The 27,633-nt window shown below is 38.7% G+C and overlaps 1 protein-coding gene across 1 annotated transcript in view; it reads left to right on the top strand.

The window, feature by feature from the left end:
* Positions 1 to 23,812, top strand: part of LOC131435482 (serine-rich adhesin for platelets) — a 549,621-nt gene extending 525,809 nt beyond the window's left edge. The window contains exons 4-6 of the mRNA XM_058603410.1: positions 5,432 to 5,526; positions 5,618 to 6,185; positions 18,427 to 23,812. Coding sequence (XP_058459393.1) covers positions 5,432 to 5,526; positions 5,618 to 6,185; positions 18,427 to 19,170 — 1,407 coding nt within the window. The 3' untranslated portion in view covers positions 19,171 to 23,812. The remainder of the gene's footprint in view (positions 1 to 5,431; positions 5,527 to 5,617; positions 6,186 to 18,426) is intronic.
* The last annotated feature ends 3,821 nt before the right edge of the window (positions 23,813 to 27,633 follow it).

Raw genomic sequence — 27,633 nt, 5'->3', positions numbered from 1 at the left:
ACAAAATCAGTCGAATCATCTAATAAAAATACTTGCAAAAAGTATCAGTAAATAGTAATAGTTTAAGTATCAGTAAATAGAAATAGTTTAAGTTAAAACACTGTTTTCTTAAAACTTCCCGCCTTACAATATATGGACTGTAGGAAGGGAACATAATAACCTACACTGGGACCAAATTTCATTGAATTCGAAAGTGACGCTTTTTGGTAAATTGTCTTTAAATTTTAATAACCAATCGTTTTGCCTTTCTCATATATCAGGTGTACAACTTTGCTACCGCCGTTTTCCGATAGGTGGCTGTACCGGCTGAGGCTGGTCAAAATACATAGATGATAATGCCTTTAAAGTGAGTGTGTACAGTGCCTAACGAATTGTCATCGCCGTTTCAGTGACAGTTGTTCTTGTTTTCGTATTATTCACGCTCGAAAATGTCTGTTTATGTGCCCAATTCTCGCCTTTTGCGGAAGTTTGACTATTCTGTTACAATTCGAAAAAAATGCAACTGAAGCGCATCGAATGCTTTCAGAAACTTACGGTGATGCTGTTCTGAGTAAAAGAACGTGTCGGGAGTGGTTTCAACGTTTTGAAAATGGTGATTTCGATGTCGAAGACAAACATGATAGTGGAAAAGAAAAAAACCTTCAAAGATGAATAACAATTTACTACGAGCTCCTAAAACCGGGTGAAACCATCACAGGAGATCGCTACCGAACGCAACTGATGCGCCTTAGTCGCGCGCTAAAAGAAAAGCGGCCACAGTATCAAGAGCGACATGGCAAAGTCATTCTCCAACACGACAATGCTCGGCCTCACGTCGCAAAAGTGGTCAAAAAGTACCTGGAAACGCTGAAATGGGTAGTCTTGCCCCACCCGCCGTATTTCCCAGATGTCGCCCCTTCTGACTTCCACCTATTCCGTTCGATGGCACACAGCCTGGCAGATCAACATTTTCAATCCTTCGAAGAGTTGGAAAAATGGATTGCTTCATGGATAGCGTCAAAACAGGACTCCTCTTTTCGAGCCAGGATCCGAAAATTTCCGGAAAGATGAGAGAAAGTTGTCGCTAGCGACGGACAATACTTTGAATAATACATCTGTAAGCACTTTTTCGCAATAAAGTTTTAAATTTTGGAAAAAAAAAAACGGTGGAAGCAAAGTTGTATAGCTAATAGAAAGGTTATGCAAACACTTGAAAAACCGACTAGTAAAAATTTGCCCGGAGGGTCAAGTGTCATATTCGGACAACTCGGCTCAGTTTATCGGGCTGAGCAATGTCTGTGTGTGTATGTGTCAAAAAATCTCACTAGGTTTTCTCGTAGATGGCTGAACAGATTTTGAAAAAAGATTCAAATAAAAGGTCTTACGGTCCCACTGCTAGGTGGATTAAACACGTTTTTAATAAAAAGACACTGGATACGAAATTCAGTTTGAACAAGCAATAGTTTTTGTTTGAATATTTTTTCCCATAAAATCTTACAATTTCGGTTGGTAGGAACTTAATCACCTATCTTGGGACAAATTGTTATATTTTTGTAAATTGATTCTAAAACTGGATTCCGAATCTATTATGGTCCTTAATATCAGGTTTTGAAGTTAGTTTCACAATTCTGTTACAGAATTTAGTTACAAAATTGCATAGAACTGCATTCTGGAACTGGATTTCGGAGCTAAATTCAGTTTCGGAATTCAAATTCAGAATTGAAACTGAGTTTTGAGCCTGTTTAGTTCTTTAACTCAGGTCTAGTTTCTGATTTTTATAAGTCTGTTCTTATTAGAACTATTAATATATTTCCAAAGAACTATAAGAGCTTTTCCTACTATATAAATCAATCAGTCCGGCTGGTTTAGGTCCAGACCTCAGTTCTAATTCTAGTATCAAGAATTCAATTCAGTATTGAATCAATTGCGGGACGTTCGCAAAGACAGTTTTCCTTCAAAGAAGATTGATTGCGTCGTTTGCATTGGAGCAAAATACAACGAAAAGTGGACAATGATGGGGAGCATTATGCAAAATCAACCCTTCTAACGGCTCCAAGTGTTATCTAAAGAACTATGAAGATTGCTTCTTTGAGATTAAAACTATCAGTTTAGTGCAAATCTAGAATAATTTGATTAAATTTTTTTCCAATCTCCATACAAAAGTTGGCAAAAACCATAAATACGTCGATAAACGTCAGCCGAATGATTTTTTTATTAATAATTTGTGGTGTCTGAATTCATTTCCAACTTGATAATGAATGAAAAAATATTCGATCCACCTAAAAGTGACATGATGCACCGTTCGCTACGGACCGGAAAATGACGACTTTTTTAAATAAATTAACTTGTGTATTTTTATTTATTTCGAGATTGATTAGGAACTTTCGCTAATGTTTCAAATAACAATTAAACCTGTGTGGAGAATGTATACACTGAGAAAAAAACTTTTTCCTAATATCTTGAAAACATCAATTTTCTCCAGAATGGCTTATCCTAATATTCTTATTTTCTGATATGTTGTGACTTACAACTGATGACGTTTATTTCACTATGAGTAAAGATGGGAGAGTAACAATCAAAAAAGTGTTTGTTTTTGTTTTTCACAAAAATATAAGTTTTTGGTAAATGCTTTGTATTTTGATTTTGAAGTTTTTCGACTTTATGAATTAACAAAAAACACAAGCAAAAAATAAAATTTGGTTGAATACTACCGATTTACTAATAATAGTGGATTTTCATTATGTTAAGGTATCTTATTAAACTATGTAAAATGGAAAATGATGAAAAAAATTACGCTGAGCAAACATGCATAAACTGGTTTTCGTGGTTCAAATTTGCGAGTTTTATATATGGACTACAAGAAAGTTCCGGTCAACAGAAAAAGTGCATGTGGTGGTATCAACTGGGCGCTATTTATTATGAGGTTTATCAAATTAGGTGACACAATCACTGGTTCCATATACATATTACACTTGCTGCGTTTAGACAGAGCATTTCATGAAAAGCGGACGCAACATGAAGATCTTCATGGCATTAGTATTTTTGCTTCATGACAACGCAAGACTCCATGTTTCCTAAAAGCTTTTTTTGTAATCGCTGCAATGAAAAGTTCTGTCCCAGCCGCCATATTTTATCAAACGTTGTTTCCTACGGTTGCCATTTGCTCCAATCCATGGCGCTTAACTTGTCAGGTCAGTTTCAAAAACTACGACACCACCAAAAATTGGATCGATTCATTAGTCGAATCTGAGGAAAAGGAATTTTTCAAACGTGGTGTCCGAGTCTTACCAGAAAGATGACAGAAAGTGGTACATAACGATGGACTATACTTTGAAAAACGGTACTGCAAAGATACTCTGACTAAAAATCATGAAACTTAGCAGAAAAACGCTACTAATTTATTCCAACGCCTGATATATTATAAATAGATTTATATAACGACCTTAATATAGGTGTTTTATGTTATGCATGTTATAAATATTCTGATTTTATCTATCATAAAACCGTTTATTTAAATTTTACTTGCACTGACTTCATTTACAAAAGTATAGCCCTTGTCTTTGTGTTTTTTATTGTCGACCCCGAAAACAATTAAAAATACCCTTTAAGGTGCAGAGATGTGCAGTATCGCATAGTGGTTTTTGAAAAGTAGACAAAAAAAGCTATAAAATCAAATACTATTGAACAGTGGCAGCCCTTTCCTACCTATATAGAACTCTAATCGCAAAATTCATCGTTGCGCCATATATTTTGTATGAAAGGATGAAAAGAAAGTTTACAATATTTGCGAGGATATGGAGAGATTATTTTTTATTCAAAAATTTTTATACTTCAAACTGTAATCCTTAACTTATCTGAGAATTCAAAACATTTTATACAGTGCAGGAAATTTTTTATTTTTGATTTCTGCCTTCTTGGCATCACTGTGCAGTGTTTAATACCGTTCATAACCGCAGTGTTGGTGATTGCCGAAAATTTGACAGAAGCTGCTATATTGCTATCTATATTGTATACAACATTTTCAATCCGGTAGAAGATGCTACACGCACTTGAGTCTCTCAATGCATGAACCGTGAGAGAATTTTGCTACATTTCTTCGCTTCGCTCCACTTCATACTCTGAATATTTCACGCCCTATAAAAAAAATTGCAGTCTGATATGATCGTTGCTGTGTGGAATTTCCCAAGAGAGAATCGCAAGTTGACAATTATCGCAGAAAATCGAATCGATGATTCAACTTAATGATTCTCGTACTAGGTTACTGGTGTCGGTTCTATGTTAAATGAGCCATGTCGGGTTTTTGTTGTTGCGATGATATCCGTCTCTCTTTGATGGCACTGATTCAATCGTTGAAGAGTTGCCAGTGAGCGTTCTTTGATACGATAAAAGCCATCCTTGCATAACCGAACAATTTGGCCCTTCTGAATGCTAGAAATAAGTTCCGTAAAGCATTTGGATTGTTCCTTCACTGAAATATACAAATCCGAAATGGAATATTCCACATCAAAATTCTGTATGTTGCTATTTTTTTTCACTCTCATTTTTTCCTCGTTATTTAATTGTGTGTTAGAAAATATTTGTCGCCAATAAGTCAATCGTTAGTATAAATGCACCGTTACAATTCTGAAAGCGAAGCAGTAAAATTTGCAATGCTTACACAATCAACTAATACGAACGATTACCATTTTTATTCGTATTTACGTCCTCCAGTTATGTCTGTGACATTACTAACCAACCTTTTTTTTGTTCTCCGACAATGTTCACTGTACGCACAGATAGGCAAATCTCACCTGAAGTAGCTGAACGAGTAGTGCATCATAATTCATAATAATAATGCAAAATAGCTCGTATAAACTGTTGAGTTTCTCCGATCGCAACTGTGCGCTTGGGGGTCGGAATATGAATCCAGAGAAGCCTAAGTTTGTGAAAATTGGTCACCCAACCCAAACCCAAATAGTTTCAATTCAACATCATTAGCTATGTTAATTTCATTAACGATAAACAATCAGCTGTGGAATGACGGTTTGCGAATCCGTTCGATCACACATTCAGAGCTGATTAACTCCGACATGTGCGATTTCATGCAACAGCCTACTCCCAGAACAGGACATACCACCGGCACACCGGCACTAGCCGAATGCAATTAGCAATCAATTAACCAACAAGCAATCAATTAATTTGTGCCCATGCAATTTCCACACTGAGGTTAAACAGAAAAGTTAATCAGTCACGGATCGCATTTGCATTTTTGGTCAGTGCAAATTTGTGTGTGCCAATTGAATGAATGGTCGGACAGTCTCCAGCAAACTGCACTTGCCGCATTGTTCATTGACTGACGGGTTGCAACGAAAAATACTTACATTCAAACGTGAATACAAAATAAAAAACACCGACCAATGAGCGACAGGTTCATTAACAACCGTTTGTGATATCGTTTTATTTTTCATTTCAGATGCTATCGGTACAGTCACCCGGCTGCGCGGGGATGGAGCGGCTCGGCGTTCCTGCCCGCAGTCCCATTGGCTCACCACCTCTCAGAGATGAACGGTAAGAATACTTTGATGCATCCTGTTCCTATGGCCATCGTTTGAAGCTAATCTAGTCATTCTCTCTCTCTCTCTCTCTATTTGTTCACCAGAAGTCGACGACTACGAGTAGACTCAGGCGTTGCGAGCGCCACCAGCAACTCTTCCGCCATCTACCAGCATCATCCCAACGTGCACCATCACAGCCATCACGCGCTTCACCATCACGATCGCCTAATAGTGAGCAGTAATACTAGCAGTAATTTTATGAGCAATCATAACTTCCACACCCAGTTCCATCAAACGACGACGGCGGCAGCAGCAGCGGCGGCGGCGGCGGCAGCAACAACGACGACGACGAGTACGACGGCAACGACGACGGCATCCAGCGATCGCCATCGAACTTCTTTAACGACGGCAGGGACCACCGCCGCCAGTACGTCACTGAAGGGTAGTTTGTCGACAGATGCCAACGGAAGCACCGGTGGAAGTTCCGGCAGTAGCTATGGCAAGGCCAACTTTCAACTTCATCACCAGAGCAGCAATAGCTTCTACGGGGGAAGCACCAACAACAACACCAACCTGTGCAGCAACAGCATCACCCAGTGTCCGCATCACGTGGCACTGCCGGATGGCGAACGGGGGCCAGATCGGGATCTGCAGATACGGCCGTCCTGTCAGGTGAGTCGACGAGCACCACTTTTCATTTGTGGAAATCCTATTGTTAATCACCAGCAAAAACTAGGGTAAATTCTCTGAAAGACCCTCGGTGCTCATAATCGTACCGCTCCTGGATGAAAATCTAGCGCATCTACGGTGGGGGCTGCGACTGCATATTTACCAACTTCAAACGAGTAGGATTCAGAAAATGTCAAGAGATTTGCATAAATCATAGCCCGAAACAATGGTATCCCCCAACTGACAGTCAGCCATTATTCACCCTTCGGAGGAAACGGCCCGATGCACAATCTTGTAAATTACCTCGGGGTTGCATCGCTTCGCCAACGCCAGCCTGTTCTATTTTCAGGCCTTTTGAGCTCCCCATTGCATCATCGTATCGTTTGTCAGCAGAAATAAATCACCTGAAATGGCCTAGTTTCTGCATTTTTTCTCTCTCTCTATCACGCTTCGCTAGGACACCCTTTTTCCACAAGTGCACAATTTCCACGAGCAGCCGATGAAGTAGCTCCACTCGGACCGCTCCAGCCATTCCAGCGCAACGTTGCCGCACCGCGCATTGCAACGATGATAGCTTTCATATTCCTCCGTCAAGGATTTTTCCCTATTCCCATTGCCCGACCCCATTCTTATCCTCGTCGATTGCTACAGCACCCAACCTCGGTTGCATTATGTATGTCGTAGTAGGGTGATGCAACGGGGCACGGATTAGTACGGGTTCGATTCTTGGTGCACGGTTCTTGTTTACGATTTTAAAAGACTCCCTTGTTTATTTGTTCGTGTTGTTTTGATGTGCCTAAGCCCCCCTCTCTACTATGGGGTGTCATTTCGAAATTTAAGATTTTGATCGCGATCGAGTTTCAACGAAGATTTGAAGTCATATTAAGAGTTTAAATAGATTTCAGCAATAGGACGTCAAGGCGAAATACTTTACAAATAATTTTCGTGTTTCAAATCAATTATTACACACAAACCAATTCGTACTCTCTCATACTGGTAATAACACGGAAGGCGATAGCGCCCGGTCGACACCGTTCTATTGACCAAATGTCATCACGGGGAGGCATGTGATAGGAGCTTGTGAGCACTTAGTTATCTCACCTTTTGACGACCTGAATGCTTAGCAATGTATGTCTACCAAAACAAAAAACATTTCAAAATATAAATTTTCTTAGAGTTTCGAATCAAGGAGTAAAATTTTGCAATAACTCAACCCGCTTGTTTGGCATTTTCGCACTAGAGCTGACTCGTTTTTGATCTAGTCAAATAAAACGTCGATAGAAAAGTTCCGCGGAAACAATACTTTGTATTCCAAATCTCGATTTTAGAAGAGTACTACTAGTTTTTGAACTACGTTTTATAACATGATTACTCCTTAGTCTAAAAAAACTGACGATGACACTCGATGTAAATTTCTTCACAACAAGCATCGTTTTTTTTTCCAAAAATAGAAAATATAATTACTGTGGACCCAATTAGGCGAATAAGGTGGATGCGGAAGCAATTCGAATTTCAATACGATGGCAGTTAGTCATCATATCGAAAAGTTGATTTTCATCTGTCGTGAGAAAAAGCGTCACCCATTTTGGAAACAATTTCTTGTGTCTAGAAATGCTCATGAAAAATTGTGAATACACTTCCTTTCGCTACCTTTACGATGTCAGCTCCCGAAACTTCACTCTTCGGTTTTTCATAACGTTGGAATGCACTTTTGTAGTGCATCATCGATGTTTGCACGATAAATTCAGCATACCGGTTAATAATGGTTGATTTACTTGGGAACGAGCTGGGTAAATGCTTATTGAGCCAATTTTTTGGGCAGGCGCAGTATACAAAGTGCGCCATCTAGACAAGACCTCTTTAAATGTTTAACAGCTTCCCCATTTTCAACCGACTTTTGAAAATGAATTCAATGCCATTTATTGCCAATTTATTCGAAATATAACCTCGATCAAAGGACCACGTCCATTAGACACTTAAAAAGTGGCCCTTTTTTTGGGCATTTTGCACTGTGTTTGACAACATTTCGGTCGTTATACTACATGCAATTCGAAATCCCGGGCCTAACAAAGAAAAAGTCGATTTTTCACCGTGAAAACTTTTTTATTCTTCACTTAAATCTCCATCTAGAGCGATACACTTGACCAAAAATAGCAAAAGACAAAGCAATTACGCTTTTACAAATTATGACCCAATTACCATTCATACCAATCGACAGGGAACGGTATCCATCATTATTTACCTGATTTTGATTAATTCCTTGTTTTTTGGAAGAAAGCAAAAATATCGATTCCAAAGCAATATTTGGTATTTTCTCTCATTGTTGGCTTTTGTTAATCCCGCCTAATTGACAGTTAGCGTGTAGTAACGCAGTATTTAAAGAGAGCCTTTCCATTCCGTTAGCGTCAGTACGCACAAAGCAATGCCTTGGTATCAAATTCCTGCCCTGTAATTTGACCTTCTGTTTCAACAGAGCCTTCGCAGCCGATCCCCGTAAGGGCACAGAATCATTGAATGACTGGTGCTACGATCCTATTGACATTAAGAATTCGTTTAGATCGGGACTTGAACATACGACAAATGACTTGTAAGACCGGCGCCCAGGCATTGAACCACCAAGCTTCAGTTCAACCGAACCTCAATTTTCGAAGACTTTTTGTACGAAGTATAAACTTTTTCTTTGAGCCCAATCCCCAAAAAAAGTATTCTGATTTATAACGAAGCACCGAAGTTCCAAATACCAGATCCAAATTGTTTCACGAACGTACTTCATAGAATAGTTTTTATGAAAATATGTCGCTTCACGATTTTTTTGGTTAATAGTTGAAGGAAAATAATGCTCGAGCTCAATTCATAATCCAAGATGCTCAAAAACGATGTTTTAGGTCGTTGAGTTATCCTAAATGACGACTTCCGGTTCATTGATATCCCATCAAACCGTACCAATATGGAGGTTTTAGGTACGGATTTGATGAGTGGATACCGGATAACGATGTTAAAGATTTTTTTTTATTCTTAGATGGTACACACTAAAAAATTTAAATTTAACAGGTCACTTAATCCTTCATACGATGCTTTTCATAGAGACCTAATCTGTCAAATGTCGGAAAATTTTATATGTAATAATTTAATGTTAGTATAAATTTTATTGGGTTCGACTGTAACTTGCATTCGGCTAGTAGGTGCGACTGTATGAATTTAAATGTGACCTTTACCAACTGAGCAGATATGTGCTTCTGTGGCTCAGTCGGTTAACGGATGACTTTGTGATCCTATAACTCTAGGTTCTAGTCGCGGCGGTCGCTATCAGTGTTCACTTTTTGTTATTTTGATGAATTTCATGTCATAGAATTCTCGATACAGTAATAAATGTTCTTGCACGTAAATTTGCGTGAACTGCGAAGCTCCATTTATGTGCTTCTAATAAGATGTAAAATCAGAAGGTTTTTCGATGTGTGTAGCTTCCGCTTCATTCGAGATTCTTTGTTAACCTTTAAAATATGAATATTTCCGAAATCGATTTGATGATTAGATTCCGAAAAACGATGTTTGAGGCAAGGATGGCTTTTATCGTATCAAAGAACGCTCAGTCGCAACTCTTCACACGATTCAATAAGTGCCATCAAAGAGAGACGGATATCATCGCAGAAACAAAAAACCGGCTTGGTTCATTTAATATAGAATAGACACCAGTGCGAGAGCCAATTTCTCTCGATGACCTGTCTGAGAATCAAAGGTTAGCTCGCAGCTGTGGAGATTTTCTCTGAAGCAACAAACGGACGCTTATTCTCGTTTCGCGATCCAATTCTGTATGGGCAGTGGACAATTGCGATAAAATCATTTTACTATTGCCGCTTATTCTAACTATGTGCATATAACCTTTGTATAAGTTGTGGCTATGAAAATGTATGTTTGAGGCAAGGGTTTTGAAATATTTCAACCTAGTATGACAATCATCAAGTCGAATCATCGATTCGATTCTCTGCGATAATTGTCAACTTGCGATTCTCTCTTGGTAAATTCCACACAGCACCAATCATTGTCAGACAGTAATTTTTTTAAGGGCCGTGAAATACTCATAGTATGAATTTCTCTCGCGGTTTATGCATTGAGAGACTCGAGTTCTTTCAGCATCGTTTGTCGGATTGAAAATGTTGCATACAATATAGATAAAAATCGAGCAGCTTCTGTCAAAATTTCGGCAATCACCAACACTGGTTTGAGGTCGTTTCAAAATAAAAATGGCGACTCATGATTAAAGGATAATCCACGAACATACACAGCTTCTTCGGGAAGACATATATTTGAGATGGTCGGGTTCCGGATATTTGTACCCGAAACCTGACCTGAAAAAAAATTGGTCAGATTCGAGTCGGGCACGGATGTTAATTTGTCATAAGAGTTAGTGGTAGGGTTCGGGTTCAAAAGTTTGATCAAAATTCGGGTATTCGAATACGGGTTCGGTCGCGTACAGGTGAAAGTTTTTTTTTATCAGATACGGGTCGGGCTCGGGTTTAAAAAAATACTTATCCGACCATCTCTAATGTATATATTAAAAAAAATATCATTTAAAGTCGTTTCAAAATTCAAAATGGAAACTTTCCGATATTTTCGGTTGAAAACTCGTCAAATTCGTTCCAAAAGCTGCATATTGTAAAGATTTTTAAGGAAGATTAACAAGAAACCAGAAGACGTCTAGGGTTTTGAAACGACCTTCAATTTTGTTGGTTTTGGTTACACATCAAATTCGCTGACATACTTGCCATTTGGACTACTCTCGTTAGTCCCGCTGTATTGAGTGTAGAAATGTATTGGCGTAGTATTTAAAAATAGCTTATTCATATAGCTAGTGTCAGTATTGATTGAAATCGCCTCGTGTGCAGTTTTGCGGCTTGGCAATTATTTTGCCTCACTAAACAAATTCCGTACATCATCCTTGAGAAATTTAATCCGCAGACTTTTTCGTGTTTACCTTGCTTGAAGACATTTGAAGTTTTACTTGGCTTCAGTTCCGCCTCATTTACTGTAAACGTGTAATGAGGCGGTATTTGAAGAGAGCTTTTTTCATTTAGTTAACGTCAATATTGATTTAAATGTCTTTTGCCTTTTCCGTTCCGCCTTATTTGTATGGAAGAATACGTTCGACGTGAATAAGTCGCACTTTAGTATTGGTGCACCGTTACAATTTTCTATTCTGAAAAGTGTAAAAGTGCAGGACGCGATAAGGAGCAAAGCGTTTTAATGCGATGCACTGTTGACGCATCAAATTCACTCTGATCGGTAACTAGCTTGCACGCGCGCTCTGACGCTTCTCGGAACGCTTGCACTCTGCCAGCGACCTCTGAATTCTTTTGATACATTCACCTTTGGAGTGTGCTAGGATACTTTTGACAGATTTTGTTCAAGCTTGAAACCTTAAACACGTGTTATTTCCAAAACCTCAAAACCAGTGCTGTGTCCTAGATTTTGCAACGAACGGCACCAAATGAATCACCCTACTGGTGTTCATCCTGCCCTAGCAACAATTGACGTCCTAAGGATGATTCATGAGAAAATTAAGGCACATGATATGACCCAGAAACCTATGCATGCGGCTTGCTGTGCACTGTCTCAACATTGCGCTCCTACTGCACTCATTGATCAAATGATGGTGCTTAACGTGAAACATTTATCACTGACGTTGGAGAATCTATGCTATACGCAAAACATTTTTCTATTTCATTTTGTACACAACAATTGAACAAAGTTTTATCGAGATTAAAAATGCCATGGATGTCGAGAGTTGGGAAGACAAAACAAAAAATTGGCTCATATCGATAATCCTGCTGATTTGCATCACGGTCCAATTTCTACCACTAGACCAAGCATCGATCCAGCAAAAATGTTTTTTTTTCTTGATCACCTACTGCAATAGTTTGCACTTGCTTCAAACCAGCAGCAGCAGTATCGGGGCCGCGATGCACCGAACCATGTAAACAAATGCACCCTCCTGGCGGTTCTCTTTTACCATGATTTCCATTTCCTAGCCGACCGATTGCATCTACTGGATGACCCAAGAAAAGGAAATGCAAACCCATGCTACATAGCTGTGTGCAAGTGTTCTACATTTTTTTTTGCCTCATAACTACGTCACAGCGAGTGGGTGGTGCTGGCAGCTCGATTCTCGAGCCACTCGCAGCACCAAGATTCTATATTTAAACAGGGCAACCCCTCGTGAAGTTTTCTCCGGGAGTGCAGTTAGCAACAAGAACGGAATCAACCCCCATTCAGCTGTTCAGACCGGCGCTGGCATTGATGCAGCGCAGCACCAACACCGGAACGATGCGTTTCAAAGATTTTTATATTTAATTCCTACCATTGCGAGTAATTTCACGCAAACATTCACCCGCCCGCCATGTGATCTTCCGAGTGCGTGGCGCATTTGCATTGTATGCAGGTGGTGGCGTTGCTGGTACCGTGCAGTGCAGCCAAGCAGGACATTAGCAACTTTACTTCATGGCCTCCGAACAATGTTGTGTGTGTGTGTGTGTGTGGTTCACACGTGACGGTTTGCGGACCCATGGCCTGCTTGGAAACACTTCAGAGTGAAGTGGCACAGCACGTGTATTGGATGCAAACACTCTCGTTTCTCGTTTTCAAGTATTCTAATTAACTTACTTTCGTGCCTAGTTTTGAAACTACCAGCAGTCGCAGACGTTTCAAAACTTCACCAACACACGGTAAAATAGGCTCCCTTCCGATTGCCGCTCATCCTTGGCCTCATTCGCAGTAGGAATAAAAACTATGCTTAAATGACACGGCTAACAATGCTCCCCTGTGAAGCAAATAAGATTTTCCAAGTGCCCTCGTTAATGTGCACATTTGCACAATAAATTGCACTAATGTGTCCCACTAGGGAAATGCGACTTTTTTTTGTTCTATCCTACCATCAGCGCACTGTTGAAGCACATTGTAAACCCGGCCGAGTCGGTCGGTCGGTCCTTCGAGATCCCTTTTTTCAATCCAAGGACTTTTTTCCCTCAGCGGGGTTTCTTCAACGTTTACATGTCCTGGTAATGGTGGTGCTTCTACTGTTGCTAGGTTCGATATGAACTGTTCCTGCAGTTTGATGTAGTAACTACATTTGACCTAATAAATAATTGACCTGAGCGTTGCAAAAACCAGTCGGGCCAACACGGAGTAGCGCCACCCATGGTTTTGCTCCATCAAGAGTTCTTTTTCCATAGTAGCATTCAGCTTGAATTTGCTTTTTAATTATTATAGAAGTTTTAACCGTGCAGTCATTCGCCCAACCTTTCGCCCTCCCCGTCTGTATACTTCATGTATCTTTATACTTGAAGTCATGAAGACTTTCATGAGATATTGGAAGTCTTCAAGATTCTGAGGTCGAATTTAAAAATGGGAGTTAATAATGTCAGAGACATAACCAGATTGACGTGATCACGAATGAAACTGACACGTTTCCTTCCTACTTTCGAGTATTGATATTCCTAATAGTTCATTGATTGCGAAAATTATAATTACTTTCATTTCTTTGAATGTCCGAATTTGTAACGATGCCATTTAGAATATGATATCAAATATGTAATGATTTATTACGATTTTCGTCGTGGATTATCAAGACAAGAATGCTTAGTTCGACTTTTGGCAGTGTAGCACCATCCTATGTGACTGTAAAAAACAAAGGTCTAACAAATTCAATCGTGGTCGTAGTCTGCTTGACGATTAATTCAAAGAAGGTCGTCCAAAATCAGTTGTTTTACCAGGAAACATCGATTCTGCTAAAAATCCGATAATGGAAGATCTTCATGTGACGTACCGTGAAATGGAGGCATCCTTGGGTAATAGTGTGAAAAGCTAAAAAAATCTGAAAAAATTCAACCGTGGCTCTTCAAATTTGGTGTATAACATCTACACAGGTGACGAAACATAGATTTACTCATACGAGCCCGAAACTAAACAGCAGTCGACTGTATGGGTGTCTCAATCCAAATCCAAATCCAATAAGAGTTGTTCGCGCTCGAAGCGCTTCAAATAAAATGGTGGCCGTCAATTTGTTTGTCGGATGTTTTTCGTGCAATAAGAAAACCAAACGCAAGATTACGAAGTCCCATATTAATCAAAGAAAAGAAAGCTTGTTCAGTAATCGTGAATCCGTAAACTCTGTAATAGTATACTTTTATTAGCCCCTTGTTGAAAGCGTCGATAAACATAGAAAAGCGTCGCAGAAATACCATGGTTATGCAACAATACCGAAAAAAATTAAACAAAACGTTTTGCAAGTTTTGCGTAGAAGATTTTTTGATATGATTGCTGAATTAAAACGTTTTACACTAATTAAATATTAGGCTAGTTGAGAATAATAAATTACTTCTACATTCGAATATAAAGAATCGCGGAAAGTGCTGCGAGATTGTTCGATATCATGCATATTTGAACACGATATGTTACTAATACGGAAACAAACATTACCATAGTTACGGCGCATAGAGTGACTGGACGATTAAAGACTGGCCCAGAAAGTATGAACGCACTTTGATTTCGCTGTAAATAATTCACAAGTGTTAGATATTCAAATTTTATTCGATATACTGATAATATTAGACTACAACAACACAATATTATTTTCAACATTTGCTACTTAGCCATTGTAGACTAGCTGGCGCACCTTCTTGCGAACGGCGACAAGTTTTGACACTTTTTTCCAATCTTTTTTGAACTGTTGAATGGTTTCGGCTGCCGAGACATGTTTCCTAAGATGTGCCTTCGTTAATGCCCAAAATTACTCAATTGGTCGAAGTTGTGGGCAATTTGGTGGATTTGAGTCTTTTGGGACGAAGGTGACATTTTTGGCAAGAAGCAAGATCTGCCCAGAAGACAACAGGATCCTTGTGGCTTCACATCATGGGTAGAAGTCGTTTTTGTAAACATTCCTTGATGTATATTTCGCTGTTCATTGAAGCAGTGGTGATGAAGGGTTTCGAAATCTTACCGCAGCTACAAATTGCTTGCCAGACCATAGCTTTCTTACCAAATTTTTCGACTTCAATCGATGCCTCGGACTGGTTTAACACTTGCCCTTCTTGCACCGTATAATATTGTGGTCCTGGCAAGAATTTGTAATCGAGTTTCTCGTAGGTTTCGTCGTCCATGATTATGCAGTTCAAATTTCCAGCAAGAATCATATTGTACAGCTTTTTCTGTTTCTTATAGGTTCGAAGACTTAAACGTTCTTTAGCACGAAGAACATTTGACTTCGAAGTGCCAACTTTTTTGGCCACATCCCGAACTAAAACCTACTTTTTTTGCTCGAACGCCTTCAGTATACGTTTATCCAACTGAGGGTTAGCAGGACCGTTTTTTTCGGCCCGTTTTCGGTTTATCCTCAAAGGTGTTATCCTCACCGAACTTCCTGATTGGATTTCGCACGGCTTTTTCACTTACTCCTTTCATTTTTGCTATCTTTCTCAGTGACAGTCCGCGTTCTGTGCACCATTTGTACACAATTTTTCGACGTTGCTCTGCTGAATGTCCAAGCAATTCGAAACAAACTAATGAAAACGATTAAACAACTGCACAAGTGCTTAGAGAAGAGTGTAAGCAACAGGACGCAGCCATAAAAATTGACAGATTTTGAACCATTGCGAAATGGCAGCGATTTTTGGTTGCGTCCATACTTTCTGGGACAATCTTTATTGTTTCGATTCAACTAATCATTGGACTGCGACTGACGGTGAATCGAATTCATCTAGGGGTTCTATATGAATGGTACATGAAAAATCATTGACTATTCCATCTTGAGTTTATCTTTTATTTTAACACCATAACGTCAAATTGATGTGGACCACCCGCCGTATAGTCTTGACTCGGCACCTAACGACTTCTATTCGTACCCTTTCGTGAAGAATAAGCTGCGTGGAGAGCGATTCAATACTCATGGAGAAGCTGTTGAAGTTGTTGCTGTAAACAAATGAATGAAATACAGAACTTTAATGATCGCATCGCATCGCTTCGCGTCGCTTGTCGCTTTCTCTCTGGCTTCACCCTTAGTCAGTACTTATAAATATAACCTCATGTTAGTCAATTATAAATACTCATGGTTCTAGTGTAATAGTAAACAATAATTAGGATTTAATTGGGATTGTGTACTTAAAGTGTCAAATATTCAAAAATCCTCCGAATCAACAGATTCTATTTTACAAGCCAACAAAACTTGTGCTAAGCGCACTGCGCTCAATCACTGAAAATATTCCAGGTTTCTAAGTGTCGGTTTTGCTTGTTATGCTTTGTGCGACGATTCTTCCAATTCCAGCGATTGAAATTTTGCTCGTATTTTTTGAGACTACATTTTAACATAAATGTCAGTAAAAGTCAGAGAATGCATTACAACACCTTTCGCAGTCTGCTCTGACAAGTCCCTCAAGGCAGTCACTTAGGACCATTTATATTTTTACTTTACCTTACCGATCTCAACTTTTTATTAAAATGCCATAAGCTACCTTTCGCAGACGATTTCAAATTACATTACCTAGTGACGAAATTGGAAGACACTTTGTTTTTGCAGTCTCAGCTGGACTTATTCGCGAACTGGCGCCATGACAATAGGATGATTTTAAATGCACCAAGGTGTTCAGCCTTGTCGTTTCCACTGAGGTATCTTTTTACGCGGGGGATATGTACCGCGTAAAATCAGCGCAAAAAACGGCGTAACTTCGGAAATCCGCGTAAAAAAACGCGAAACTTCAGAATTTTTTGTTTTGTCAAATATATTAGAAATGCATGATATGTCCAGATTAAGATTTTAATATAATCGAGTTTTGGATTTCAAAATATTTTGAGATTTCTGAAATCGAAAATACTTGTTTGCTGCCAAACCTCTTAAAAATGCATGAAACGTTGAGATTTGGTGTAATCTCAACAAATTTTTTTTTTTAAGAAAACGACTTTGGGAGAATTTGAGACCGTGTAACTTCGGAAATCTGCGTAGAAAAAAACCACCGCAGAATTGAAGAAATTTTTTTTATATCAAATGTTCGCCCTTATTCTGAATAACGACGTATTGATTTTTCGATCAAATAAGGGCGGTTATCAATCAAAAACTATGAAACGTACAGATCTGGTGTAATCTCAAAAAGAAATTGTTTTTGATGAATCGAGTGTGGGACTAATTTGCGACCGCGCAACTTTAAGAGAATTTGAGACCGCGTAACTTTGAATATCCGCGTAGGAAAAACCGCGTAACTTCGGAAATCCGCGAAAAAACGCATAAAAAATCACGTAAGAAACGACCTCAGTGCATTCGCAAATATACGCTAATTAAGTACGATTATAACATCTCACTTAAACTGCTCAAACGTGAGCTTTCCTTTAGGGATTTGGAAGTTATTCTCAATACTAAATTGGAATTAAAAAGTCACTCCGATTACGTGATTTCTAAGGCCTCCAAGCTATCAAGTTTCGTGTATCGCGTTACTAAGAGCTTTGTTAAAGTACACTGCCTCAAGACTTTATATTATGCTTTAGTCCGCTCGACGCTTGAATATGCAGCTGTTGTCTGGTCACCTCACCATCAAATCGACATTATTTATTTCGATCGCATCGAAACCATTCAGCACAAAATCGTCAGAATCTACTTTGGCGGGTCCAGCTAATCTTCTTAGTTACGAAGATCGCTATAAGCTTAAAGTCTTAAGATCTTTTGTCTGTTCGCAGGAATGTCTCTAAATCTGTTTTCATTTCTGATTTGTTACCATCACGCATCGACTGTCTCAAGCTTCTCAAGATGATTAATCTCGACACTAATCATAGCAATGTATGCTCTCATCCCTTGATGAGATTATCTATTGCAAGAACAAATTACGACTATGATGAACCCTTACTAGCATGTGCCGAACCTTCGATATCTGCTCCAATGCCTTCGATTTCCATCTATCTCGTAGTCCAATTGAACGATTGTATCTTATTTACTTGTTCGATTAGTCTTAGAATTTGTGTTAGCTTGTAAGTTAAAATAGATTATTCGATAGATTATTAAAAAGATGAGGAGGTTTTATGCCTGTTGGATACAGATATCAAATCTCCAGTGAAATCTATTTGATCTCTGTCTCCATTCCACCGACATCATTCACATCGAGTGTAGAAATAATCTCAGTTATAAGATGATCACAGTCGAAATCCTGAATTCCACTTCATTGAATCACTTCGACATCTCATTATCTTTTTCTTCTTCTACCTCTACTTTCAGCAATCGGAAATACCACGAACCTACGTCAAAGCCCCGCCGAACAAAACGGTCCGTGATGTGCCCGCCCAGTATCAGTCCGGAGCGTCCTCGACGTCATCGTCCATGAGCAATCTCAACAGCCATCTGCGGGGCTCCGTAGCGTCCAGCCTCAGTCACTCGCTGAGCGGCGGTGTTAGCCTCGGTAACCGTGCGATCGCGAACAGCCTGTCCACCCTGGGCAGTGGTTCTTCGACCACCGGTGGTTCCAACGGCCAGCAAGCAAAGCCTGACAAGTCTGATAAAAAGAAGTGTTTCCTGGGTATCCCGTTTCTCTCAGGTAACAAAACATCCAAAACATCCACTAGTGGTATTAATGTTAATAATAGCGATAGTAGCAGTAGTCACAATAACAACAATTATGGACCTAATAGTAGCAGTACTAGTTGTAATAACAACAATTATCAAACGCGAAGCAATTCGTACGGAAACGGTAGTCTGGCCGCGGTGAGCAGTAACCGAGTTGGTTTAAGTTCTAGTGGCGGAAATAATCTAGCAGTAAGTGGAATACACAGTCGCAATTATTACTATCGACAATCGGTAACGTCGGTTCAGCAACGGCAACAGCAGCAACAACAGCAGCAGCAGCAGCAAACTCTGTCATCGTCGGTCCCCAATGCTTCCTCGGGGTCACTCAACCAGGGTAACAGCACACCGATGTCGCTGTCAGCTAGCCCCAGTCCGGACACCAGCACACACTACATGTGACAGGACGGTGGCCAGGCGCTGGATAGTTGAAATGTTGACCCGGGTCATCGCGGTGATCTGTTTCCTTTTTTATTCATAAAGCTAGCTAATCGATGTCGTGATAATACTTGTGATTCTGACCATGATCCGGACGGCGATGAGGGTCAAATGAAGCAGGCAAAAGTTACGGCTATCGAAATTCCGCTACGTTGTTCGTTACCTAGGTTCGACCGTAGCAGTCGTAGACCAGCCACAGGATCCAGCTGGGATCCACCGACGATGAAGAGCGCAGTAGCGAGGAATACTGCGGTTAGTTCCGACGTCAATGCTGCAAACGCTGGCGCCGGTTGCCGCGTGATGCTCCTAGAGTGCGATGACAGTTTGTAAACGGAACCGACTGGGCTGTGCTGGACTCGTCCCCTTTGCTTCGTACGGGAAATCGATCCGTAGGCTCTGTTTCAGCAGCCCCTAGATATATCGGAATGTCTTGCACAGTGTTACCGGTGGTTGGAATTTGCTTTCTCGGGGGGGAGGCCGCTTCATAACCAATATGCTGCTGAATAAACTGCTGGAGTCGAGTGGCAAAGACTGCCACGATGCCATAATTCATTGGAAGCTAGTACAAAAACGTCAACGCTCGAATTTAGTAGGCCCAGAACAAACGATCTCATTGTGGCGTTATTGGCAAGTTGCTAGAAATTTCTTTACTTCGAACTTGTTCAATGAATCCAACTACTGTCAGTCACTTTTTCGTGATCAGTTGAATCGTTGAGTAAATATCATTCAGAGACCGCTTCTTCTGGTTGAACCAAATCACTTCAAAATGGTCCCTAGGATATCTTAATTCTAGAGTTCGAAGCATCGAACAAGAACTTCACGATGAAGTGGCCTCGGGGGCTAGACAAACATGTCAAAATGGATTCGCTCCACTTTCCATGATGCCTCCCGGAAGCAAATGACAACCCTTCGTAGATCAATCGAGATCCGTAGATGTTCCCTTCTGTTGCGTACGACAACGTCCCGCTTATTTCATGCCAGCACACGAAAACCGTTGTTTTGAAAAAAAAAATATAAATATATATTTTACCTGTAGCAAGTAATATTTAAGGCAGAATTAAAGGAAAAAAAAAGTATCAAACTCATGTGCAAGACTAACAATTAGTAAAATGTGCAACCAAAACGACAAAGAAGTAGCTACTGTCAGAAAAAAATATAGGTGAATCGAAACGAGAAAACAAAAACGTGAAATGTAACAGACATCTTAAATTTCAAGTAAAATGACAGCCTTTAACTCTTCATTTCCGAAGAGAGTATGAAAAGCACTAGTGAAATTTTATTGTTTGTTAAGTTAAATTATTTAATTCTAAATCAATTGTATTGGCTTGAAGGAGCTAGAACGTATGTATAATCCTAGTGTCAACCACAGAGAGAAAGAGTTGCAGATGAAGAAAAAAAAAATCAACTACAATAGTAAACAAACCGCTTCGTATCAACCCAGATTACTATAAGTCGCGATAGTAACGAATAAGGAACAAAATGGGAAATAATGGCTCAACTACTAAGAAAAAAAATACGATACATATAGCACAGAGAAATATAGGAAAGATACAAAAAAAAACATACACAACAGGCAGACCCACATGCAAAGCAAAAACACATACACAGCATAATAAATAAATTAAAAAAAAAATACCGTAAAACAAGAGAAACTTTTTCGTCAATAGCAACAAGAAATGATATACAACTACAATTACCGACACAACTACTACTATTATTATTACTATTATTATTACTACTACTACTATTACTACTACTACCACTACTACCATAACTACAACAAAAAAAAAACAACTACAGCAGCAAAACAAGCACTACTATACAACTTACAGCAGACATAAATTACATGGCTGGGAATGTGTAATCTTTCTTTTTAAACGAGTTGATAAGATGAACAAAAAGAAGGAAGAAAAATAGTGTAGCAAAATAAAAAAACGCCGTCATAACAGTAAGTAAGCAAACAAGTGGAAGAGACAAAGCAGAAATCATTCAATTTAAGTTAGTGTGCAGCGCGCTGAGTCAAGTCTTGTGAGTGTTTGTTTTGTGCGTATCGGTGTCCGTTCGTACGTAGAATTAGCTATGTAATGTAAAGTTTGTCAAGTTTTTTTTTGTCGTCGTTTGCCGAGAACAGTCACTCTGTTTTCGGCTAGAATAGCAGAAGAGAGGATCGAATGGCAGTTTGATCGCCATCACGCTTACATCGTCTACTACCGTGTGCGCGACAAGTCGATAAGCACTTTTCACTTCTGGAATGAATTGTGATAAAATTACCAAAATCGAAAACCATTTTCATTTTCGTTCGACACATCTCAATGAGATGTTCAAAATTATGTTCATTTGTAGTTGTTATTTTAATTTTGTTTAGGCTATACTGGCAACGGATCCGCACCGTTGGAGCGAAATCAAACTGTTCGAAAATTGTAGCTACAAAAAACTTAAACCAAAAAATATGAAGAAACGACAACACACTCATGAAACGCAGTCGGCCAAGCTTAAGGGTACAGTTCCGCGTGAAAGAAATAGTATGATTAGGAAGACATGGAGTTGCTTTAAGCGGTTTTAGAAAAGCTAGGATTGCGGTGAACGAGAACACAGACAGACACACACATATACACAGTTTATTCATTAAAATAAACGTTAAGCGAAGGAAGTTAAATTGTGATATATCGAAGGTGAAGAATAAACCAGAATAAAAAAAAACTACTAAGCGGTGTTCATTATGTAAACGTTAAGAGAATGTAGCGTAAAGGTAATTTTAATCGCAATGTTTGTGTTGTGTAGGAAATAGGGCCCAGGCCGTGAGTTAGGGAACTAATAACATCTGCAGCAGTGACGTTCTGGTGACATTCACGCGTAAACGCTAGGTTGGTCAAAGGTTTGAAATATTGTCAGTACCACTCGGTTGCAAGATTTGTTCGATTGATTAAGGTACCAGTTAGGGAACTGTGACTAGCGATCACGGACGCAAAGGAACCATCTATTTCATCTGTTTGCCGTATGAACTTCGAACAGTCCAAAATATACATAAACCAGGTTCGAGACACAGTTGGCCGTGAGAGTAGCGTTATGCCACTTTAAGTTTTAGAGTTATGTCGTTTTCCCTAGAAGATGAAACTAATCCAAAATGCTGTCAAATCCATACATTTGACAGCAGCTAGGGTCGAAGCTGGATTTTGCTTCAAGCGAAAACGCCGTTTATAACACTTTCGCAAGTGGAAACAAAGTCTGACGTTTGCAGTCACTGATACTGGCAAATTTTCGAGTCCTTCGATTTCAGTGAAAAAAATTAAAATTGTAGAAAGAGTATTCAATTCTGAACCTTCAAACTTTAAAAAAGCTGTGTGAAACAATCTAGTGAAATTGCGTTACAAATATCAATTGTGTGCGATTTTGCCCGCATGATTTCTAATTGTATGCAAGTACAAACGCAAGACACGCTGACTGCTCGAAAGCAATTTTCAATGGGGTCACTCTTAGAAAAAAAACGCTCAACGGTGGTCCTTCGTTGGACCAATAAACGTCCAATCAATCGTTCAACGGGAGACCAACACGGGACCTTCGTTTGCCGACTTTGAAACAGACCGTTTAACCGAATGTCATTTTTTTCGTTCAATAAACCCGGCAGACAGACATTTATTGTTGAGTCATTTTTCATATTAGGGGTTGGAGTTCTGTTGGAGTAGTTTTACTGAAGAATTTTCGAAGCTTTTCCACTTATTTTTCTAAACTAACACTACATACCTCTACAATACTTCTACTTCACGTAGAATAACAACAAATTTTCTTTCTATATAAAGGTAACACCTGATTCTCACGCTTTTTTGTAAGAGAGAAAACAACAGCAAACTGAACGAATAATTCGTGCAGTATGTCGTTCAATAAACGCTCAACGACCAACAAAATATAATCGCTTACTGAGTGGATTGTATGTAATTCTTATGAAGACGTCATCGTCACGTTCAACGCACCGGCACCAGTGAACATCCCAATTCTAGATGCATAATTTATGTCAGTTACAAAATTTTAATCTGGATTTTATAACAAGAAAAACTGGCAGCCCCAGCAGTGTTTTACTCGTGTTTCAAATATACAAAAAATAGAACGGTTTCGTAGACCAGTTTTAAATTTGACAGTAGAATTGGTCGAATAAATAAAACTAGAACGGCTTGCTGGGGATACGTTTGTTCCAGTTTCTGTTCTATTATAGATCTTCCATATAGAACTTCTAGCTGCTGAATTTGCTCTTACATTTTATATAAGTTGTAATTGAATGCGTTGAACTAAAAATCAACGCTAGCTTTGAACGCTGTACTTGTAATGAAATGTTTTCTTTTGAAATTCTGTTTCAGTCAATTTGGAACGAGAAGATTGTATCATTCGGAAATTATTCCACGTAGATTATTTGTGGGTAAGAAAGCGAAACACAAATTTCATGCAAAATTGCCAAAAAATTGTCATTCAAATTTATAAGATAATAACAAAAAAAAAACAATCCTGAGTACAGAGAAAAGGTGGCGAAGTTGAGGGTGGATAAAAATTAAATCCTTTAGCCTAGAGGTTTCAAGAGTCGTTCAATTTTGTTTATGAATATCAGTTAAAAACTCATCATTCTATGACACTCGAGCATGAAAACTGATCAATGATAAAAACAAAAATAAAAATAGACCACGCTTATTGATTTGACAGAATAAACATATTTGCTTTTGCAACAGATTCTGATTTTTTTCCTGTTCTGCTTCCATCCGGCAGAGCTGAAGCTCTGAAAAAATCTCGTTTTTTAAAAGTCAGCAAGGAAGTCTGCAACAAAAAATGTCTGCAACACATTATAAAAAATCTGCGGATTTGCAGACAAACCTGCAAACCTGGCATCACTGGTTTTAACTGATTATGTTAGATATTGCGCAGCCAACTTTGTCAAGCAAAAATTGCATGCAATATTTATTCTCATTTCAATTTGCGGTCAGATGTTACAATATTGCACTCGTTATGAATGTGACAAACTAAAAGTGTGACCATTTTCCCATATTTCAGTTAGGACAATGCAATACAATATTCCTTCTGTGGAATTTGACCTTCTGTTTCAACAGACTTCGCTGCCGATTCATAGCGTACAGAACCATTACATGGCTAGCGCTACGATCCTACTGACACTAAAGATTCTTCCAAGTTAGGACTCGAATAAACGACACTTGGGGTGTAAAACCAGTACCCTATGCATTGAACCGCCAACCCGGACATGCGCTTTATTTAATTTTTGTCGTGAATACGACTTACTTTACAATGGGGTGCCTTTTCAAAATTTACGCTCTGAGAGAGTGATAAGTTTTTGATCGTGAATATCTCTTGTTGTATCTAACGAATCAACATAATTTTTGCTACATGCCATCGGAAATATTATCACAATTTTATGATAAAATATTCAGTTGTGTGACATAATCTCAAATAATTCAAAATTAAATTTTTCTGAAATGTTTAGTATAAACGAGTATCAAAGAGGATAATTCATAAGGCGAGTTTGCCTTTTTCGTATTTTTAAAGCTCATATCTCAGTGATCTGTGAAAGGATTTATATAATCTAACTCCCAATAGAATCGAAATTTTTCAACTTAAGCGTGTATAGAAAAAGCATTGAAGTATTTCAATAGTACACTATTGAAAAACCTGTCTCATTTGACCCATGTCAACACCAGCCAATCAGAACGCGTTCTGAGGAAGAGAACAAAATATCTGCTGCTGTACAACAAATCGCTCGAGAAAATGTTCCGAACAGTGTTTAATATCGTAGTGAGTTCCACAATTTGGTCCTTCTGAAAGGCAGGAATGAATCCCGTACAGCATCCGGATACTTTCTTTCAATAAAATGCATATCCGAAATGAAATAATCGAAATTAAAATTCTATATGCTCTATTTTGATAGCCGTTAGGACCGCCCATTAGTGAAAAAGCTACAAACGAAATCAGGTAAAAACAAACCTCTCAACAAAAATTGGATCAGCTTGGATTCTATCGCCACTGCGAGCAGATGTGTTTTGTGTCGTCTGCACTTCTAGTTTCGCTTTCGACAAGAGCGATTACGTCACAGCTGCCAGTCATTAGCATTGGTGAAAAAACAACGGTGGAGAGCATTACACAAAATCAGCCGTTCTAATGGCTCTGAAAGTTTTCTAAAAAACTATTAGGATTTGTTGTTCGCAAATCAAATGGAAATATCTTCAGTTTAGTGCAAATCTAGAACAGTTTGGTTAGATTTGTGCACTTTTCGCTGTGTGAAATTCACAGTAATCGAGATCAAGTGAAGCCTTCTTTGTTTTTGCGAAAAATGTGGAAAAGGGGAATGCTTGCATAATTCATACAATTGATCAATTAATTGATATTCGGAAGTCAGTCAGTTGTTTTCGTATTCACGACATCCAGTTATGTCTCTGATATTACCCACCCGCCTTCTTTTAATTCGAAAACTGTTACTTGTACAAAATGGCACCTTAGAAGAATTTGTAGGAAATGAATTAGAAAATAACCTAAATTTAAAGAAATGACATCTAAAGTTTGCTACAGAAATTTGTGCGTGCAAGATCGTGCACAACGATGATATGTACCGAGTTTATACTTGAGTGTTGTGCATGCTTTTTAGAAAGTTTCTGTTCAATACTAAAATCGTTTTCAATACTCAATTCAATTTTTCACTCCCATCATAGGTTGGTTCAAAAATCACCAGAAAAAGTTTCGTAAAAACTGAACAGTTTCCTGATGTTTTTTTAGTAACAACTTTTTAAAACTGCCCTTTCGTCAATAGCAGCATCCGTGACAAACGCAATATGAACCTTTCACCTTCATAGTTTCAACTCATACGCGGCCCTGTGTCTAGTGAATCCCACTTACCATGTTCATATCTAATCATTGGAAACGCTGCCGAAATTTAGTCGATAGCTAAACTGTATCATTCAATCCAAACCATTAACCTAGAAGACATCAAGCAGTTCAGCAAACGAGTAATCAAAACAAATATCAATACACCTGTCTATTCTACGCCGTCAAAGCTAATTTCCTGTTGTCTGTATCCAATACCACCAAATTCGTGTAGTAAAAGCAAATAGGTAAAATAAACAAACATCCAACCATTCATTATAACTCACCTCTACAGAAATTATAAAAAAAAGATATGAAAATTCCCGTTGTATCCTGTATGAAAGCTCCAAGTAAAAGTAATAAACAAAATGAAAATCAATCTGTAAATATTGTAAAATAAGCATTTTAAAAAATAGCACACGAATTAAACGACAGCAAACAGCCAACACGAAATCAAACATATAGAATGCATTTACACGAAATATTTCGTCAGTCTAACATCACAACTTCCCCTACAAAAATTTCTACTTGAAAACACTTACGCTACCGAAATCCGTTTGGGAAACTCTGTGACGCTATCCTTTTCGTCGAACTCTCTTTAAAAGCCCTCATACAAACACACAGCATCATCATCTTACCGTTCTGGTTGTATGATCCTAGTTTCCAGTCCGATCAATCTTTCTAAAGTTAGTTCATGTTCGTCGAGAATTACCTGCATTCCTGTTCAGAACTATTTTTCGTCTCAATAGAAATCAAGAAGTATAATTCTAACTAGCAAATGAAAATGACTAAACAGACAGAATGTGCTAAGTAAATCAACTACTAACGGAAATAAAGACGATAATTTATTCGATTGACTAATCACAGTTTTTATTGCTAGAAAATAAATGAATCAACCCACAATATAGACACAGAAATAGATAATTAAGCGAAGCTAGTAGGTGCTCGGCGATCAACACTAAAATGATAACGGCAAAATGTCGCATCGAATAAAATTACCGTAAACTAATTGCACAGCAAACATGAAATATGCAACAATAAATCAAGTAGCTATCATTCGAGAAAGAAAGAAAGAAAAAAATCTACATAAAATAAGCTTAATACCACTACAAGAAAATTGGCAAAACACAGCTTTACACGGAAACTATAATCAGAACATACCCGATCAGCTAGAGTTAACGAAACAAATTTCAACCGGCAACCGGTAACGGTTCGAAAATAAGTTATCCGTCAGGAAATGTCAATATATTTTTATATAAACTTTCCTTGAGTTGACTACAAACTCGCCTAGATTGATTGAGATATCGTTCGTTTTTACTTACAAAACAGAAACAAATTCATCAATTCAGCTTCACCGCAAAATACACAGCAAATAGAGAAAGAAATAATAGAATAAAAGGAACAGCAAAATATAGGTTACAGTCGAAATCGGTTTTCCCGAACCATGCAGCGGCCGTTAAAATGGGAACATTTCCCAACCAGTCAAAATTCGAAAGAAAAAAAAAAACACAAAAAACAACACCGTATAGGGCGAAACGATTTCCGATAGGGGCATAAATGCCACTGGCATCCCAGCCATTC

The sequence above is a fragment of the Malaya genurostris genome, chromosome 3, assembly GCF_030247185.1.
Source record: "Malaya genurostris strain Urasoe2022 chromosome 3, Malgen_1.1, whole genome shotgun sequence".
In the NCBI taxonomy this organism is placed as follows: domain Eukaryota; kingdom Metazoa; phylum Arthropoda; class Insecta; order Diptera; family Culicidae; genus Malaya; species Malaya genurostris.
The sequence above is the reverse complement of the archived record's forward strand: the minus strand, read 5'-3'. Positions and strand labels throughout refer to the sequence as shown.